Source organism: Pelodiscus sinensis, chromosome 21, assembly GCF_052426305.1.
Source record: "Pelodiscus sinensis isolate ZL-2025 chromosome 21, ASM5242630v1, whole genome shotgun sequence".
Lineage (NCBI taxonomy): Eukaryota > Metazoa > Chordata > Testudines > Trionychidae > Pelodiscus > Pelodiscus sinensis.
In genome coordinates, this window is record NC_143072.1 from 7,800,046 (window position 1) to 7,819,607 (window position 19,562).

The 19,562-nt window shown below is 47.4% G+C and overlaps 1 protein-coding gene across 6 annotated transcripts in view; it reads right to left on the reverse strand.

Annotated features, from left to right (window-relative positions):
* Window positions 1-19,562, reverse strand: part of LOC102457243 (merlin) — a 45,174-nt gene that overhangs the window by 7,741 nt on the left and 17,871 nt on the right. For 4 of the 6 annotated variants that reach the window (XM_006113110.5, XM_006113109.5, XM_089772169.1 and 1 more), the window contains 11 exons: window positions 18,689-18,764; window positions 17,725-17,862; window positions 12,385-12,459; window positions 10,156-10,269; window positions 9,584-9,706; window positions 8,201-8,418; window positions 7,181-7,283; window positions 4,845-4,972; window positions 3,204-3,342; window positions 1,745-1,954; window positions 249-320 (listed from right to left, as the gene is read on the reverse strand). In XM_006113110.5, the coding sequence (XP_006113172.3) occupies window positions 285-320; window positions 1,745-1,954; window positions 3,204-3,342; window positions 4,845-4,972; window positions 7,181-7,283; window positions 8,201-8,418; window positions 9,584-9,706; window positions 10,156-10,269; window positions 12,385-12,459; window positions 17,725-17,862; window positions 18,689-18,764 (1,360 nt within the window). In that variant the 3' untranslated portion in view covers window positions 249-284. The remainder of the gene's footprint in view (window positions 1-248; window positions 321-1,744; window positions 1,955-3,203; window positions 3,343-4,844; window positions 4,973-7,180; window positions 7,284-8,200; window positions 8,419-9,583; window positions 9,707-10,155; window positions 10,270-12,384; window positions 12,460-17,724; window positions 17,863-18,688; window positions 18,765-19,562) is intronic. The other 2 variants (XM_014581813.4, XM_006113108.5) reach the window with 1 other exon arrangement.

A 19,562-nucleotide genomic window follows, 5' to 3' on the forward strand; every position in this document is an offset into this window, starting at 1 on the left:
GTTATCTATCAGCAGAGAAGTTGTAGCTTGGCTCCTAAAACTTTCCATGTTTGCCACTATGAAAGATGCTTGTCGTTTTCAGTGCTATAGGCGTTTGCTGTCTCTCTGGAAGCTGAGCAGCACCACACGTGCTTTCCAGGACATGTTTTGACTCTGACATCATTGAGCAGACAAAGGAACGTAGTGGTCCTAGGCAAATAACTATTTTTTCACAGCCAATTGGATCACTATGAAGTTTGCTTATTTACCTCTTTATGAAAAGATTACTGAATCGCTGAGGTGCTTCAAATGTAGATCACATCTGAGTCATGTTGCTGAACCTATATGCAAATGAAAGAGAAGTTATTTCTACCCTAAAGTTCTGTTTCAGCATTTGAGTGGGTGCCAACATTCTGGGGCTTTTGATGTGACTTCTTAAAATGGCTTGCCCTTTTTTCCTGCCTTTCCCTATCCTCCTCTATGGAAGTTTGCCCACGATAGATATCAGATTGCAGTTTAGATCCTGTTTTTCTGTATTATTTGCATTAGGAAAATGCTGCTTCTGTCCGACTGTATTGGACTCTCAGTTCTAGGCCCACAAAGGCTGCAAGTTAACATCTCTAATTGTCCTGAAAATCTTTATGATAAACAGAGGTTTGACTGCTGTAGTCTGGACTGCCATCATCCGGCAAGATCTGTGGTCTGGCATCTCTGGATGCTCCCGGGCTGCAACACTCGGCAAGAAAAGCAAGGCCCATGCTCAGCAGTTCCGACACTGTCCTTTCAGAGCACTGCAAATCGCTCATTCACGACACTCAAGCTCAGGGATGAGCGGAGATCAGAGAACACTTGGGAAGAGGCAGGCTGGCTGAGGAACCCTGCAGCCTGGCAGCCACAGGGCTCAGAATGTTCCCTGCCCCCAGCAGCAAAGCTTCATAACCTCTCTGCCTCTTCCCCTGAGTGCACCCCCCCACCCCCATCAAAGCTGGCCCCCCTGCTACTGCCAAAGCTGATTCCCGTGGCTGGTGGCAGCAGAGGGGCCAGCATTGACTTTCCCTGGTCCAGCAAATGAGGTGGAAGTAAGGGAGTGCGCCTGGGTGCACAGCTCCAGCAAAAGCCAGTGGGGAGTTACTTAAAGGGCTGGCAGAGGAAATAGGACAGCACCTGTCAGAAATTTAAGTTCCTTTCACCCCTGCCAGCAAATTCCCTGGTTTGTGACTGGCCAGGTCTGGAGGGTGCCGGACCAGGGATATACAACCTGTATATGAAGGAATTCACAAGCAGAGCTCAAGTTTATTGATCATTGAATAGAAATTCTGGCCCTAGCCTCATTCACCTACATCAATATTCCTTGATAGTCCAGTTCGTTCTCTAGTGACCAACACAATTAGTAATGCATAAATAAAGCTGCTTGCTGCTCACTGATCTATAACAGTTGCTTGCCCTTAAACCAGTGTCAGACTATGAAGAAAAGGCAGCTACTGAATACAAACCCTCGTTATCTAAAGGGGATTTATCTTCCATTCATATTCCAGCTTCAAATCAGAAGCAGAATGAAGTCAGTTTGTCTCATCCTAGCCCCATGTTGCCTGTTTTACAATCTGCCTTATATGGCCATGTGTGGCAGGACTGGAACAGTTAGCAAACATTTCACAGTTTGGGACTGAGGTGCACTGGGGGCGCGGGGAGACGCTTCCCAGGCCATTTCCTCATTTTCACAAGCACTCCAGTCACCTTTTGGGAAAATACATACAAATCTCATTACCTTTATCATCTGTTTTCTGCTTCCTGTCCCCACACTGCTGGCAACTAATGCATTTGTTTGAAAAGCTGACTTTTCCACTGGCACTGCCTGTTGACTTTTGTTGGTACATGGCCAGCTGCTTGTGGCAGTTAACGGATAAGCTGGGAAGGCCTTTCGAAGATTTATATCCAACAAATCTGCAGCTTCAAAGCTTTTCATCCATGAGGGAGCCTTTAAAGAAAAGAACTTGTGAAAGTGTTCTCACTACATTAGCTCAGGTTAAGCCAGTGGTGGGCAACCTGCAGCATGTAGGCCACGTGCGGCCCATGAGGGGTTTACGTATGGCTTGCAAGACAGTTGGTTTATGGTTACCCACACGCAGGGTTGCCACTTTCCGCTGGTTTCAATCGCATATTTTTTCCTAACAGCATTACTCAAGTGACAGGTGCATAAAGCTAGGGCACGTGAAGTGAGGTGAGTGCTGACCGCACACAACATTGACTGTGAGAGCTGTACGCTCCCCCTGCAGCCAATTAAAGTGCTGCTACAGTTCAGTCAGCACCCCCAAATTCTAGGTCTGCAAGTGCAGTGAGCAAAACTCCCCTATCCCAGGAAACCGTCTCAGCTAGGACAATCTTGGGGCTCACTGAGATGAAGGAGAGCCAGTCATGTAGCTCACTCATTAGCCTAGGTTGCCCATCACTGTGTTTAGCTAAAAGCATATCAAATACACTGAAGCCTCCATTTTTTGTCTCTACCATGGGTTAGAATCAGAGAGCTGGAAGAGACCTCAGGAGGTCATCAAGTCCAGCCCCCTGCCCAAGGCAGGACCAATCCCAACTAAATCAATGCAGCCAGGGCTTTGTCAAGCTGAGACTTAAAAGCCTCTAGGGATGGAGGATACACTAAGAGAAATTTCTATTAGGTTTGGAGAAATCGTTGTTTCTGTTGCACTGATCCAGAAAGGGGCTGGAAAGTTGGTTAGCTGAAACTCAAGATCCTGACATAAAAAGCTGAGTATGAGTCAGTCAATCCCTCTCCCTCTCCCACACACACGAATAAATAGCCATAAAAACATGAAATAGAAGACCACTGATTACAACTATGCCACATTTAACTATGTTATGAGCTTACAAAGGCCTTTTTGCCCAACACCTTCAACTTTCATGGGACTCTTACTAGGACCTCACAAATCTTTTGGGTGAAGGGCTTCTTCCCATACAAAGTTTCCAACAGAAAATGCCACTTTTAATGTCTCTGGAACCGCTTTTCACATTTCATTATCAATAGAGAAATGAATGTATGTTTCATACTAAAATATGTAGCGTTCATTTAGCATCCAGTGCTTGTAGAAACATTTTAGTGATTCCAACATTCCTTCTTTTATGCTGTCAACCAAATAGTCTATATTTATTAAGCTTTACTCATGCAGTAAAAGTTATCAGTTACTCTTATTACAAAACCATGTAATGTTACATACATTTCCCAAGGATCCAAGAACTTCATTCCAGTGAGAGTAGAGTCCAGTTTGTTTTTCCTCTAGTTTCAGCGCATGGATTTCTGACTTCAGCTCTTTCAATCGATCTTCAAATTTTTTGCTCTTTTCCAAGTAATCTAACCTGCAATCCACACAGGCAAAGAAGCAGCCAAAAGTGGCAGCTCTAAAACTTCAGTGGCAGTTTTCACATTTTTACATTTCGTGAGGTCCCATCAATTTTCATTCTCAGCTTTGGAAGCAAAATCCATCCCCTGTCTAACTCCACTGGTCTTACATCTGAGATTCATTTGACACGACATTCACTCAGTCAGCCTATGGGAGCTGCCTGGGCCGTGCTTGCGGGTGCATGCACTGCACCAAGTGCCTCTGTAAGGGGTACGTGGTGCAGAGACATGGAGCCAGGTAGGCAATGAACCTGCCTGAGGGTCCCGCTGAGCTGCTGTGAGCCGCCTACTATGTTAAGTGGCTCCTAGCCAGAGTCTGCACCTGGAACCCCAACTCCCTGCCTTAGGTCACAACTCTGCACCCCTGCCTTGGGGCTCCACTCCCTTCCAGATCCTGATCCCGTCCTGTAGCCCTCCCCAAATCAAAATCCTCTCATGCACCCGAACCCTCTCCTGGACCTTGCATCCCCTCCAGCATCTCAATCCCCTGCACCAGGTCACAACCCCCTCCTATGAAACATTATAGTGCATGCAGGATGAAAAAATTAAAAAGAGTGAGTCTTGTCACTGTATGTCCATTTTCCCAGAATGCAGCTCAGAAACCCTTTTTACTATTCAGGACAGCCTCTGAACCAGCCTGATACTCTCAAGTACATCTAGGAACTTTCTGAAGTGTCTTTTACAGGTTGAAACTCTCTGGTCCAGACTTTCGGGTCTGGCAACATCCATGGTCCAGCAGGATCACAGATGTTGCTGGACCAGAGAGCCCCAGCAGCAGAGGTTGCCAGTAGGCTAGCAGTCCCTATGGAGCTTGTGGGGGACGGGGAGGCAGAGCCAATGCCAGCACCTGGGGGCAACAACAGTAGAATCCAGTGATGGCGGAGGAGAGCCCAGTGGGGAGACTGGTGCTCCCCTCCCCAGATCCCAAAGGCCTGACCTCCTCTGGTCTGGCAAACTCCCTTGTTCAGGACCAGTCAGATGCCCAGGGTGCCAGACCAGGGAGGTCCAATCTATAGTAGATGTTCATAGGACTTAGGAAATACCATAACAGAACAATGGTTCTCTGAGCCTAATAGTTTTTAATAGGGCAAAGGTAAGGAAAGTATTCTCAATGCGTCAGGTCAGTTGTGCAATACTCTACTGCAGCAATAGTGGGAAGTTTCATCCTGCATACTTATATCAGGGCAGTGGGCTTTGCACTTATGTCATGGATTCCTTTAAAGCCCAGTGCTCTGTTCTCTTCACGGCCTGATGCCAAGAAAACATCTTTTCTCCTCCTAAACAGCTAACATGTTACAGAGCTGACGCTCTATACAAGGCAGTCACCCGTAAGTACGGAAGGGAACAATCCTGCTCTGGTAGGAGGATACCTCAGGAGACCTAACAGGGTTTTTCCACTTCTAGTTTCTCGGGATAACACTCCCGAGAGTTTATTTACATGGGAAGAGTTTTGCAGTACCTCTCCTTTTCTATCTCAAAAGACAGTCTCTTCAGGTCGACATCTTTTAAATCCATCTTTCCAGACCCTTTGTCAAGGTTGACGTCTCTGGTGTCAGCAGGTGAATGAGAAGAATACTGGGTCACATGCTTAAAGAAGAAAGATAATCAAAAAGAGCGTGTCCCCTTAATACAATTTGAACATTTTTTTTTATTTCAAATATATTTCCTAGCTCCTACAAAAATCTCACACTACACGGTCTCCATTTTCCCATTGATTCTAAAGATGGATGAAAACATTTTGCTGTCCTCCCTAGCTAAGCATCGTGCTTGTGTAGTGGGGCTCATTCCCGGACTAACCAGCAGAGGTACCGCAGCTGTGAGTCAACCCCGTTAGAGGCTAGAACATTTCCCATTGAATTTTTAAACTTTGTGGCTATCCTAGAGCAGCGGTGCCCAACTACCAGTCTGCAGACCAGTGCCAGTTCAGACTGCTGGCTGCCAGGGCATGGCACACTGCCAGGCCACGCCCATGCCTTAATGATTGGCTCAGTGGGACTCTGTAGCAAGGCCCAATCGGCCCAGAAACCTCCCTTCTCCTCTCCTGGGGGCAGTGCCGCCCGTGACCCGGGGCTGCAGGGGGAGGGGTTGGCCCTGGGCTACTCCCAGTGGGGCTGGCTGTGATCCCTGCCCAGGGCCCATTGAAGCTGTTGCCAGCTCCCAGCATGTGCAGTGCAGGGGGAAGCCAGCCCTGGGGAGGTTGCGAGGAGACTGAAGAGGGGCAGAGCTGATGGGGGGGGGGGGGAAAACAGGGATGTGTGAGGCAGGGGCAAGACGGGGATGCAGGAGGCACTGAAGGGAGGTTGCGGGAGGTTCTGGGAAGACTTATGGGGCGGGTGAGAGCAGGGAGGGAGGGAAACTCTGAGGGGGTTCACAGGGAGGGAAAGGGGAGATGGGGGGAGACTGTGGGAGCAAGATCAGCCTGGCTGGAGAAGGGAGAGACACAGGGCAGGGGTCGTACAGAAGAATATGGGGGAGATACAATGGCAGCTCCCCCACCCCATGGGGCAGGAGGTGACTGGTGGTAGCACTGGGGGGCACCAGCTCCTATGCCCCTGACAAAATTTCAGTTGCTAAATAGGGTACTCCATATGTCCCTTGTCCCTGTGAATGCCCCTCCCTAAACCCCTCCCCCTCCAGGCACCAGTAACCCCTGAGTGTGGGGCTGCCCCACCCAACAGCCAGAGGGAATTCTTTCTGGGGATTTTTTTTTAGTGTTGTAGCTATCTGCAAACCCTGATCAGTTATGACATGTAGTGTGTACGTACACACGCGATGTAAAACAACACATGCCCTCTTAAAATTAATTGCCATAATGAATATGCAAATAAAATGTTACCAGTCCGCCAAAAGTTTGCGAACTTCGGTATGAAAAAGGTTGGGGACCGCTGTCCTAGAGAATGCAGCACGTGCATAGGCCACTTCCCCATAAGCACGATTAGTGCATTTGCTCCTGGCACTTCAGGTCACAGCGGCTAATTCTGCTTTTGTGCAAGCCCACAGCTTTAACAGGCTGGGAGGAATCTGAAGAAGTGGGCTGTGCCCATCGACATGTTTTCTTAGTCTTTAAAGCGCTACCAGGCAATTTGTTGTTGTTTAAGTTTATCCTGTAGAGATTAACTCGGCTACCCCTGAAGTTCCTGTTCTGTTACACTTAAAAAAGCTGATCTGCTTATGAGTTACTCATGTTTGAAAATGGGACTTGGATGCTTTTGAAAATTCTACCCTATGTTACCTGCCCTAGTTCACGCAGTGACTCAGTGGCAGAGAATGGAATAAAACCCAACAGTCCCAATCCTCTGTTTTGACAATTCCCCCTTTCGCTATACCGGAGTACGCAAACGAAGTCTGAAGCCATAGACAAGTTTACAACCGCAAGACTCCTTTTCTGAACCCTTCCTAAAGTTTTCTCATTGATTCAGTTTGCATATTTCCTTTCTACTAATATACCATCCAAGTATCCTTGTATTGCAAACATCTCAGAGTAGTGTGTGATATGTAATTAACAGTGATGGTGACAGATTAAATAGATATTCCCTAAATGATTATGAAATGTTAAAATGATGACGTCTCTCTAGCCCACAGCTCTGACCCTTTCCCCCAAGGCCCTGACTAAGATCCATGAGGACTTACCAAAATTTGTGAAATGCCCCCCTGTGAAAATTATTGCCCACCCCTGGTCTTGAGGAAGCTTTGCAAAAAAATATGAATTTACTTGTTAATTACATTACATCCACATTTAAATGATGATTAGTTATCTGTCCACTCTCCAATCAAGTGTTGCCCCCCATAACTTACTGGATAATTAAGCCTAGTTACATCCAGAAGTTTCTGCTTTGCTTTTCGTTCCGCTTCTCTAGCTTCATGCAGATCCTGTTTTAGATGCTCAGCTTCTTTGGCTCTGTCAGACAAACATACTGTGACTGTCAGGTGGTAAATTTCGAACACCCAGCAATACACTGAGTTCATACATCTAGCTTGTGTCCTCAGAAACATCTGTTAGCCTGTGAAACAGTCTCCACAAGGGAACCGGCAAAAGCCTGATTGCATGGGACATTGAAAACTGGACAGGACAAAGCACAAGAGGCGACTGTGGGAACAGTCCTGCACGAGCTAAGCTGGCTGATTTAATAGATCTCTTCTAGCTCTAATTCTTATGGACCTAGTTCTCCACTTGGACTCTCTGGTCCCTCAGCTATTAGGTGGTATCAAAGATCCTCTCTGGGATGTTGATTTGAGAAGCATGTGCTCTCTGTTTGGGAAATTGTTATTTAATGCCATGCTAGCTTAAGCGAAGTGCCCTCAGGTGCCAGCTGATAAGCGCAACAAAGATCAAGAGGCATGTATCTTAGGACAACGCTGGGTCCTAACATTCTAGACATGTGAACAATAGACTATATATAATCTATAACAATGTCTACAGTACGTGCACTGCACTGGGCTAGGAACCCCATAATAGAATCCTTCAAACCACTTATGAGTTCAACCTCCTGTAATTAGCATGGTTCCAGCGTTCACAGAGCTTTACATTTAAGTTTAGACTCTCTATTAGTACCCCTCAGTCTTTTGATAATGGTATGAAGGAGCTGCTGCAAAGTCACACTTAAAACAGTAACGCTGAATTTTTGCTAAAAAAAAAATTCAATTTCTGGCACTAATTTCTAATACCCTGGAACAAGGTGCACAAAGTTTTAGCAGCTATGAAGGGTCAGCTGGGGAATTCCTCCTTCCAGAGGTAAACTCTGGGAAGATAATCACTACCTCCACCAGTTCCATGGCTGACAGAAGCCACACATGAGGCCCACAAGCAAATCTAACCTTCGATCGGACTCTTTCACCAGTTTTACTGCGATCAGCTCTGTCTCCCGCATCTTCTGCTCCATCAGACGCTTCTCCTCCTTGCTTTTCAGAGCAGTGATCTCCAACCTCTGCCGCTCTTGCTCAGCCTCTGCAGCATTCTGGGCCAGCAGTTTGGCTTCTTCTTCTGCAATTTGAGCTTTCTCTGCCAGTAGCTCTGCTGTTTCCTGGGACCGGAGCTAAAGAGACATTGTTTAGATGCAACATTTAGAAAGGAAAACTAGCTGCAGCCAGCTTAGGAGCAGGTGGTCTTTCCCCAGAAGATCCTAATGATGTTCACCCTTAACATACCACAGATAATTGTATTCATCCTTTGCCTTCTCTGCTGAGAACCTAGAGCAGAGCTTCTTAAACTGCGTTCCGTAGTACACCAGTGTGCCGCAAGGCAGTTAGAGGTGTGCTGCGGAGAACAGAGTGCAAAATGGCCGCCCTTAAAGGGTCAGGCAACCTTTTTTTGTTTTGCTCAATAACTTTCCCCCTCAACCTTCCCCCCCCTCCCCCCCCCCAACAAAAAGTCCTTGGTGTTCCTCATAAAAAAAATTGTTTGGTGTTCCTCGGTCTTAAAAAGTTTAAGAAACACTGGCCTAGAGCCAAGTAAACATTTCCAGGATGTCTCTTCTCCCTCTGTTCAAGTCTTCCTCTTTCCCTCACTCCTTCCACCATATAAGGCCTCTCTCCCTTTACTCAGTGCTGGACTAAAACATCACTCAAATGGGTAGAACCTAGTCAACTCTGACTGCCTCCTTTCAGCTGCCAGTCTTATCTGTTGCTAGCTTCATGTAGATTTATCTCCAGCTTCAGTTCCTGATGCAGCCTGCTTCCCTCTCTTTCTGGTTCCTGGCCTGAACAAGGCATTGGCAGAAAAAGCAGACAAAAGTGGGTGGATCACAGCAAAAGGAGACTGAGGCAGGCCTGGCTCCCTATGCACCCATGCTCTGCCTCCCAGAAGGTATCCCTCTTTCCCTTAACAATAACCCTCTGGGTACATCTATACTGCCAAAAAAGCCCTGCGGCATTGCCAGGGCTGGTCCGAGTCAGCCGACTCAAGTTCAGAGCTCCGGCTGCACAGCTAAAATCTGCAGTGAGGATGTTTGAAGCTGGGCCAAAGCCCAGAGTCTAAGATTCTAGCCCAGTCCAGGTTCCAGTCTGAGCCCAAACGTCTGCATTGCAAAGTTCAGTTCTGCAGCTGGAGTCCTGCAAGCCAGAGTCAACTGACCTGGCTCTGAGACTCAGCAGATGTTATAACTGCATTGTAGACATACCCTCCTCGCCCTAGTTAAGGAGCTTATAAATTTTGATGTCACACAAGGGCTGATGACCTCCACAGACGACAGTAATGCTCACCAGTGCCTCATTGGCTTGCCTGGCTTCATCTTCCAGCTGGAAAAGGCGCCTTTCCAGCTCTTCTTTGGCTCGCTCTGCTTCTTCTCTGAGCTGCTTTTCCCGGGCCAGCCGTTGAGTTTCCATCTGGAAAGGTAATGAGCGAAGCTCAGAGACTGGGACTGCAGAGCAGGGTCAATAGTTCTCGGGGCCTGAAAGCAGTCCAGCGGCTGCGCAGCTATCTGCCATTTCTCAGGCATCTTGCTAGGTGCCAGGGCAGCTCATCTGTATTAAATCCAACAATTGGTGAGCTGTGTAATTTTAAAATGCTGTCATGCAGGGAGCACTTGTGTCACTCCTCCTTTTGCCCCACGTCTGCCCGTGCTCAGATGCCACCCATACACACATCCTCCAAAATCCCACACCTCCCCAGCAGCTCCTATTTTCAGCCCCTCCGCCCACATCCACACAGATAGGACTGAGAGCGCACACACATCTCTGCTTGTGGTGACACCATGTGAGGTGAAGAATAATGTAGAGAATGGACCACTTGGAATAATAAATATTTTCAGCAATGAGGAGCAGAAGGAACCTACTTTTTTTCTAGCCTTCTCCTCCCTAGCCTGAGCTTTCATTTGCTGGATCTCGATGGAGTCCACTTTCCTCCTTCTCATGAACAAGTCATGGTTTCCAATGCACAGCTGCAAAATCTGCAAAAAGCAAAAGCAATTGCAACATACATGAGCTGCAGTGAGCTGGGTGAAGAGCACCACATAGGAATGCAAACACATCTTCTTGGGGGCTATGTCAAAGCCAGCAGGAGCCAGTAATTCCTCCAACTCCAATCACAGAATCACAGAATGCTAGAACTGGAAGGGACCTTGAGAGGCATCCAGTCTAGTCCACTGCCCTCATGGCAGGATCAAGCACCATCTAGCTCATCCCTGATAGGCATCTATCTAACCTGCTCTTAAATATCTCCAGAGATGGAGATTCCACAACCTCCCTGGGCAATTTACTCCAGTGTTTAACCACCCTGACAGTTAGGAAGTTTTCCCTAATGTCTAACCTAAACCTCCCCTGCTGCAGTTTAAGCCCGTTGCTTCTTGTCCTATCCTCAGAGGTCAAGGAGAACAATTTTTCTCCCTCCTCCTTGTGACACCCTTTTAGATACTTGAAAACTGCTATCATGTCCCTTCTCAATCTTCTCCTTTCCAAACTAAACAAGCCCAATTCTTTCAATCTTCCCTCGTAGCTCATGTTCTCAGGACCTTTAATCATTCTTGTTGCGCTTCTCTGGACATTCTCCAATCTCTTCAGAACTGGACACAATACTCCAGTTGAGGCCTAACCAGCGCAGAGTAGAGCGGAAGAATGACTTCTCGTGTCTTGCTCACAACACTCCTGTTAATGCATCCCAAAATCATGTTTGCTTTTTTTGCAACAGTGTCACACTATTGACTCATAGTTAGCTTGTGGTCCACTATGACCCCTAGATCCCTTTCTGCAGTGCTCCTTCCTAGACAGTCACTTCCCATTCTGTATGTGTGAAACCGATTGTTTCCTTCCTAAGTGAAGTACTTTTCATTGGTCCTTAGTAAACTCTGTCCTTTATTAAACATTATTAAAATTTGCCCTAATAAAACTGGCAACAAGGATTGTAGGTTTCCAGCCTAGCAAACCAAGTAGGGAAAATCTCTAGTGAGCAAATACATACTTTACAAAGATTCAGAGCAGACTGCAAGTCTCTCTCCTTATTCAATCACCTTCTCTGCCACCAATTTCTTCTCTATTTCTGCCAGTGAAAGAGAGGTAAATGGAACTAGTATGGGGTGGGGGCATTTTAGAGAGAAGAGAGGCAGAGGCATGCCCTGGTCACCTGCAGAAGACCCTCTGTGGGTGCAAGGTGGAAAAAGTTAGCTAGGAAGAGGATTGAAGTAGTGTCCTCATCCATCAGTTCTGTAGATATTTCAAGGAAATATGATGCCAATCTTGTCAGCAGCATCATGGGATTTCCTTATTGTTCCTAGAGGAACAGAAGACTGGGAATCCACAGAAGCACCACTCATGAGGAAGCAAAGAGGGCATCATGGCTTCCTACAATGCCTTAGCGCTGCAAGATTTCCTTGGGGCTCTATGGTTTCCTCACACATCTGGCGAGTCTCCTCCCACACCCATTCTAAATAAAGAGGGCAAACCCATTCACACAGAGAAAAATGTAGAGGAAAAAGCATATGTTCAGACAACCGATATTTCCTGGTCCCTGGGTGGGTTCTCATAGAGCACAATATGGTACGTTGGTTTCTCTCATTCATTTTTACCATGGAATGGTATTAATATTTTAAAACTAATAAAAGGAAGTTCTTCTTCACACAGTGTGTAGTCAACCTGTGGAACTCCTTGCCAGAGGAGGCTGTGAAGGCTAGGACTATAATAGATTTTAAAGAGAAGCGAGATAATTTCCTGGAGGTTAGGTCCATAAAAGGCTATTAGCCAGGGGATAAAATGGTGTCCTGGGCCTCTGTTTGTCAGAGGCTGGAGAGGGATGGCAGGAGACAAATCGCTTGATCATCGTCTTCAGTCCACCCTCTCTGGGGCACCTGGTGCTGGCCACTGTCGGCAGACAGGCTACTGGGCTAGATGGACCTTTGGTCTGACCCAGTACGGCCGTTCTTATGTTACCAAATCACTGCAATGCTATTTTTTAATCATAGCTCCAGACCTCTTAAGTACCAACAGTCATGACACAATGAGCATGGTGGCCATTTTGAGAATAAGTTCTCTCAATCTGACATTGCTACTACAGAGAGCAGCTGCCCACTTACCAGTTTGTTCACTTTGAGCTGTGAGGAAAAGAATTTGAAAACTTCTGCTTTCTTATCAAGAGGTTTAATAGTTAGCTGGAAAAAGAAAGGGAACAGAAATGTCAAGGTCAATAAAAAGCTGAAACTATTGAATATTATTGCTACAGAAGACAACACCAAACCCACACCCCTGGGGGAGTATTATCTACAGCACAGAGAAAACCGAGACAAGATTTAATGAATCCTCGTTGAGACCTCAGAAAGAACCAGAGCCAGATCTGGGATCTGGCAACAAGAGTTCTTGGTTCCCAGTTCTATGGTCAGATTGCTGAGGGATTTTAGAAGCTGAAGCTGCCAGCGAAGGGCAGTGCTGGCCCCTTCTTGCCTCCAACTGCTGCATGGGGCTGCTGTGGAATGTTTAGCGGGGTCCAGGCAGGTTCCAGGGCAGCTGGGAGGGCAGAGCAGCAGGGAGCCCCCTCAGCAGCCGGCATGGAACAGACACTAGGATCGAATCATAGTCACGTGGGTTCTCTGGTTGTAGGAGATTGCCAGCTGTGCTCCGCAGACCACCCCACCCAGCTCCCTGTGTCCCTGCTGCTGTGGCCTCTGTTTGCTGGTTTCTGCTCCTGCTCAGCCCCTCACCCCATCCAGTCCCCCACCCCTTCCTGCACCTTGGCCTACGGTGGGTAAAGTGGGCTTCCTCCTTGCTCCCCCCTGCTCCTCCTCTGCCTCCCTGCTGGGTTGGCTCCCCCCCTTTGCTAGTGTGTGGCGAGGTGGTGGGTTTGGTTTCACTTTCCCAGCCCTACACGTGCTCCCCATAGTCCCACCCCTTGCTAGTGTGGGGGGGGGGGGTTGTTGCCTGGATAGTTGCCCAGTCCCCTCCCCTTCCTGCCCTCTCCCCACAGGCTTCCTGTTTTCTCTGCCCAGCAGTGCAGCTGGGGGAGGGGATGAGAGAAGTGGGGGTGAGGCAGCGGAGAATGAGGGGAATAAAAGGGGATGAGGAATCGGGAGGGACTGGGGGCAGTGGGAGTCCAGCATGAAGTGGGGTGGGGTCCAGGTGCTGGGAAGCAGGCCCATCTAACCCTCACAAGCCCTGCTCCCCTAAACCTGGACTCCTCCAATAAGCTCCCCACACCCAGACCCCCACCCTACTGAGCCCCAGCATGCTGCACCTGGACCTCCCATCCTATGAAGTCCCACTTCCCCAGCACCTGGACCCCACCCCAAGCTCCACCTCCCCCCAACTCCTCCACTGAGCTCAGCCAGAGCCCCATTGCCCCTACCCCAGAACCCCCCACCAAGACCCTGTGCATCCAGATCTCCCACGGAGCTCCCCACACCCGCATCCCCCCACTATAACTCCTCCACATTTGGCTCGTGTTGGACTGAGCCTGCCCAGCCACACCTGGTATGGCTGGCAAAGACGGGCAGGGCCAGCTCTTACATTGTGTGACGGTCAGGTGCAACCTCACTGCCAAATTCCTGTACTGGGGGAGGCTGGGGTTTCAGGGTGATCTCCCCACCTCAATGCAGCCAGTGGCCTGTGCTCCCCTCTGCTAGAAATGTGAAGATGAGGGGGTTTCTTAATGGCCTTCTTGTCACAGACTTCCCGTGTGACATTGGACCCTTCACTTTAGGCTTGGTCTCAAGGGGAGTTTTTCCACTGATTTTAAAAAAACAGCAGACAGGAAACTTAATTATCCCCTGCCTCAGTTTCTCCATCTGAAAAAGGGATAATAATACTTGCCTGCCTCACAGGAGTTTGTGTAAATTCAGTGGATTTAGCTGGGTGTTTGGTTATCATCAGATGGAAAGTGCCGAGAAGGGCAATTTTGCAAAGTGTTTTTTACAATTTCAAAATCTTTCTGCATTATTCCAGCCATAGCCTCTGCTCCTGGATTGCAGGCAAATTTCAGTTTGGGACTTTAGGGGGTGACGACTCCTCCACTGTGTGATGCTGGAGCAATATGGCTGAAGAGGCAGGGGTGGTGAGAGCAAGGCTTCACCCAGCCTCCCCCATTACCACTTTTCAAAGGGCTGCTCAAAGATGCCAGCCAGCCTTATGCTGTGTGCGCGCTGCAGGGAGGGCTGGATCATTTGTGGCAGCAGGTATCCTGCGCTGGCCTGCTAAGTGGGACTGGGCAGAACAATAAATGGCCAGGAGGAATGGATCCCCCTCCCCCCGGGCCAGAGGAGCCCTTCAGAGCTTTCCCCGAGCTGGGGCAATTTTTACTACTTTTTTTTTTTTAAACTTGTTCAAATTCTGTGATGGTCAGGGCAGGGGGAGCGCTTGGTTGGGGAGGGCAGTGATCTTGAGCAGTGGGCGCCTGAGGAGAAAGAGGTGTGGAGGGAAGAAAATGGGGGGGCACAGGGAGGAGGGACGTGGTGGCAAGAAGAGAGACGTTATTGGCAGGATACAGGAGGCCCCCGACTTGCGACGCGACTGGTTCCAGGGGAAGTGTCGCAAGTCGGGGGCGCTGTAACTCAAATCCTCATTGACAATAGGTGCCGTGCCTATTAGTCGGGGTGGGGGGGGTTGGCCCCTTCCACACTTACAAAAATGGTTGTAAGTGTGGAGGGGTCAGAACTTGGGTGGTTGCAAGTCGGGGGCCTCCTGTAGGTCCCAACTCTTTTTGGTCTCAGCTCTTCACAATGGTTGGGAGAGGACATTCGCCTGGTGAGATCAGGGCTGGGGATTTGGTTCCTTCACCCCAGGGGATATTGGGTCTGCCAGTCTGATGCATAAAGCTGTCACCATCATACTGCCTCAGTGGGACATTTTACTTTCTTGGTTCTGGGAGCTGAATGGGTATCGTTAAAGCAGCAGCCAGCTTCTATTTTACTGGCACGTCTCTTGGCAAGTCTTATTCATTGTCCAAAGTGCTTACTGCTGTTAAAACAATCAACATAGGAAGCCCTCAACTTATTTGTGTGAAGAAGTGAAAATGACGTGGCAACTTTTGCAGTCTGATTCTAGTCATTTTCTTTCTGTCAGGGGGCAAATGCCTTGTTTGATTGTGTGAAGAAAGGAGAGAGATTTCTCAATTAGCCTTAACTGGGGCTTGCCATTCTGTGTTCCCCAGGATCAATTAGAAGAGTTCAGGGCATTTGCAAGCTGCCTATATGTCGGTTTCAGATATAATTTGAAGAAGTGGGTCTGGCCCACGAAAGCTCATCACCTAATAAACTATCTTGTTAGTCTCTAAAGTGCTACATATATTTTCCTTTTGTTTTACCAAGATCAGACTAACACTGCTACCTCTCTATTACTATGTGTCAGCTATGGGGGTATCTAATAAACCTGTGACTGACATTTCTTATTCCCAAATGTAGTGTTGTTAATTAGGTACCTTCTGCATATCTGGCACAAAGTGCAAAACATGCTCCATTTTGTTGAGAGAGAAATTGCAGAAAAGTGTAGGGTTTTTTCAAAAATAATGTGCTTGAGTTCAGGGATTTAACTGGAAGGGGACAAGCAGGCAGAAAGCAAGGACACAAGTGTGCAGGGAAGAGAGCAGGGAGACAGTGAAAGGGCGTGGGGCATAGGCTGGGAAGCTACTGCCTCCCCAAGTGGAAGTATCCAGTACCACTCTGGTTATAAAACAAATAAAAGGGAAATATCCCACAACGGGCCTGAAGGATAAACCTCTGGGCATCAGAACCCATTAATGAAATTTTGCTTTTCCTTATTCAGAGTCCATCTCCCAAATTGTTTGCTGAGGAGTAAGTGGGAAAAGAGCTACATTGCAAAGAAGCCAGTACCGAGTCTTTCACTTCCTATGTTGTATTCAACTCGACAGCACAATAAAAGCAGTTGCCTTCTTTTAGATCCTCGCCTTTGCTATGACTCATGAATTAGCACTTTATCGCTCATTTGCATTATGTTGCATAATCTCTGTGCCTATCATCTGATTTCAGATACGGTTTCACTGAGATCATAAGTAACTTGTTTATAGCTCATTTCACTCTGGAGAGAAAGTCATTTGAACACCTTGAGCAAAACAAGGCTGTATTTGAGTAATAGAAGACAGTGAATGTGTTAATATATGCGCACCTCTGACTCTAGATTTGAACCAGAGCAGAATCTGGACCCCAATTTGAAAGGACATGTTGAAAAGAAAGGAACAGACCATGCTCTGCTTTTATTGTTAACCCTGGGGACAGGGGCAGATGACCGTTTTGCAGGGCCCAACATAATCTTGCGGGGCCCCCCTTTGCCACAGCACATGCGCGGGGCTTTTTGAAGCACGGGGTCCGGGGCGGCTGCCCCGCTCGCCCTGCCGTATATCCGCCCCTGCCTGGGGATGCGGGTTAACAATAACCCGCTGGGAATATTTCAGGTTTCTCTCCACCCTCCCCACTTCTTTCTGTGAAGGATGGTCTGTAATCTCTTTTCATCCAATTGAACTCTTATGACACAAGGTGGCGCTAGCAGTGAAATGGACAGTGAACTCACTTCTCTATTACCTACGGGGCAGACACTTTACCCTCATCACAGACCACACCCCTCTTCGGTGGCTACATGCAATGAAGGACAGAAACCCCAGAATCATGCAGTGGTACCTCTCCCTCCAACCGCCTCCTTCCGGGTACAACACCAGATCAAGAGGGCGCATGTAAATGCAGACTTGAACGCAGATAGAGGGAGGGCAACTCCAATAGGAAACATGAGGGGAGACGTATGAGGGAGTGAAGAGAGGAGGGCCTGGCATCACAGGGGTTACAGGGCCTGCTGGCCCTGTCCCGCTATACCTGTAGCCAATGCCAGGACTGGAGGGAGGATAAAAGGAAGGAGCCTGGCTCAATTAGGGGCTGACCAGCAAGGAGATAAGAGAGTGTGGTTCCACAGTCTCCACTTGGCCAGCCACGGGAGCAAGTAAGCCTCCAACCCCTCCCTCTGGGACAAAGAGGGGAACTCGCTAGAAACCTTGATTAAGGGGGGGAAATATGGACTCTCGGGGCCATGCCCCAAACTTAAGGGCCATGCTAATATAGTGGGCTAGAGACACCAGTGGCAGGGTTCTGTGCCCCTTTTCTGCTGGCTCATTCTGGGACCTAACCACTAGGCCACCCTGCTGCCAGGGAGACCCACACAAACACAAACTACTAATTTTCACAGGTCAAAGAGCCATCAGATGTGCTCAGTTTCCAGAGGGGCTCCCTTTGAAGCCAATGGGTGCTGCAGGTACTCAGCACCGCCGGAGAGGGAAATCAGGCCCATGAGTCTGAGTTTTATTACAGAGCCCCCATCCCCACATTTTTTCAGTTGTTCAGATAGACAGACTGCTTCCAATCCACTACAGGAATCCCTGGGTGTGCACGCACAACTGCAAAGAGAGTAATAAGTTAGAGCCATCCTACCTCTTTCTCACTATAGGAAATGTTTCTGATACCACTCCATTCAAAAGACTTGTTTGGAGATAGCCTGTTATTTCTGCTGTAGACGTGAATACCTTTAGCATCAACTCCAAGTAGAAGATCTGTGTCGTTTTTATTCTGCTGCAAAGGAATACAAAAAATGATGATCTAACACCATTTTGGGTGACATGTATAACCACAGTCCAGTCACTTGTTTATTCAAAGCCATTTATTGGTATATTTTCAGGGCTACTGTCTCCACCATATAAAAGAGTTTTCCACCACCTCTAGCTAACAGGCCTGGTCCTTTAGCTTAGTCAGCACAAACTCATCGCTTTAGATCCAGAGATCCCATTCTCAGTACCATAGATAAGTGTGTCTCAACCTTTTTTTATAAAGCACTCTTTTAAAAAAAAATTATAAGTACCCCCAGTACCTACAGTTTTCATACACACAACTTTTTTTTCTACCATTGCAACACATTTGTTTAAATAACTTAATCATAGCAGTGCGGGCGATGATTTCTGGGTGCAAAAAGTACAAAAATAATAAAGCGCTGTAAAACTTGAAACAAAAATTCAGTTTTCTCCAAATTTTAGTTGTGTTGACGTACCCCCCCCCAACTTCCCTCAAGTACCCGTAAGGGTACTCGTATCACCAGTTGAGAAACACTGTCATAGATGCTTGACCTCCCTAGGGAACTACCACATGGTGATATCAAAGACCTTTTACAGATGTTCAGTAATTAAGCCTAACAGTTCTATTCAACAGGAACCTCGTGTATTTATCTTTCAGACAAGTAAGCAGTGTCCACGGCCACATGGCCCAATCAATAGCAAAACTGATGTGAATCCTAATTCTAAGTCCCCTGCTCCAATACCAGGAAACTCTGGCACTAACTGCATTGAAGATTTAGAATTAATTAATCTATCGCAACTACAAATACAGCTTAATATGATACACTTACAGCAATAGGAAAATAATTGACACCATACATCTCCAAGTCCTGTGCAATTTTCAAATAGTTCATCTCCGCTTCATCCCTAAAAGGCACAATAGTGATTACATTTGGCGATCCAAGTAAATTTCAACCATTTTCCTCTTCTCTCATTTTACATTACTGTTGTTTGAAGTGTATGAGCCTAACCATGTCGATTTTTTGCTCCTTTGTAATTTGGTTTGTTTGCGCATAAGTTTTGCTGTACAGCTTTTAAGATCCACACAGTCAAGGGCACGATCTACTGCTGACAGCATAACCAGCACAGTCTACTCCATATGAACAGAGTAAAGCTTTACCAACGCTGTTTGAGTCTTATAGAACATAACCTTTACCCATCGTTAGTAACTGGCTCTGAGCTCATCCTAGTGTGTCAGTTTTGCCTCTTTCAGATGTTACCAGATGCCACTGGCTAGAGACCTACTCGAACATGGTTTTCCAGGACACAGGAGTTCCTCCTCAGGGGAAGTATCGCTATAAGAGGCTCCAAACAATATTTTAAGCTGAAGTCCAAAAGATACACAGAAGCTGCCCTTTAACTAACAAGGCACTTCTTCAGCCACTGATCAACATCACCGTCATGCCTTTCAAGGACAGGATGCTAATGTGCATCCAGGGCAGCTAAATAAACAACATGGGCTAGATCAACGTTGGATGTCTAAAACTCGTATCAAGTTTTATTTTACTGCCAGACATGCTGAGTACATTGCTATTAGTTGTAAGAGCCCTTGGAGATCGACAATGAACAGCACCAAGACAAATCCTGTGGTTCTTGCCCAAGTGGATTTCACTCCCTCTCTATTTTGATTCCTAGCTAAGAATACTCATTCCTCTGCAACATCTC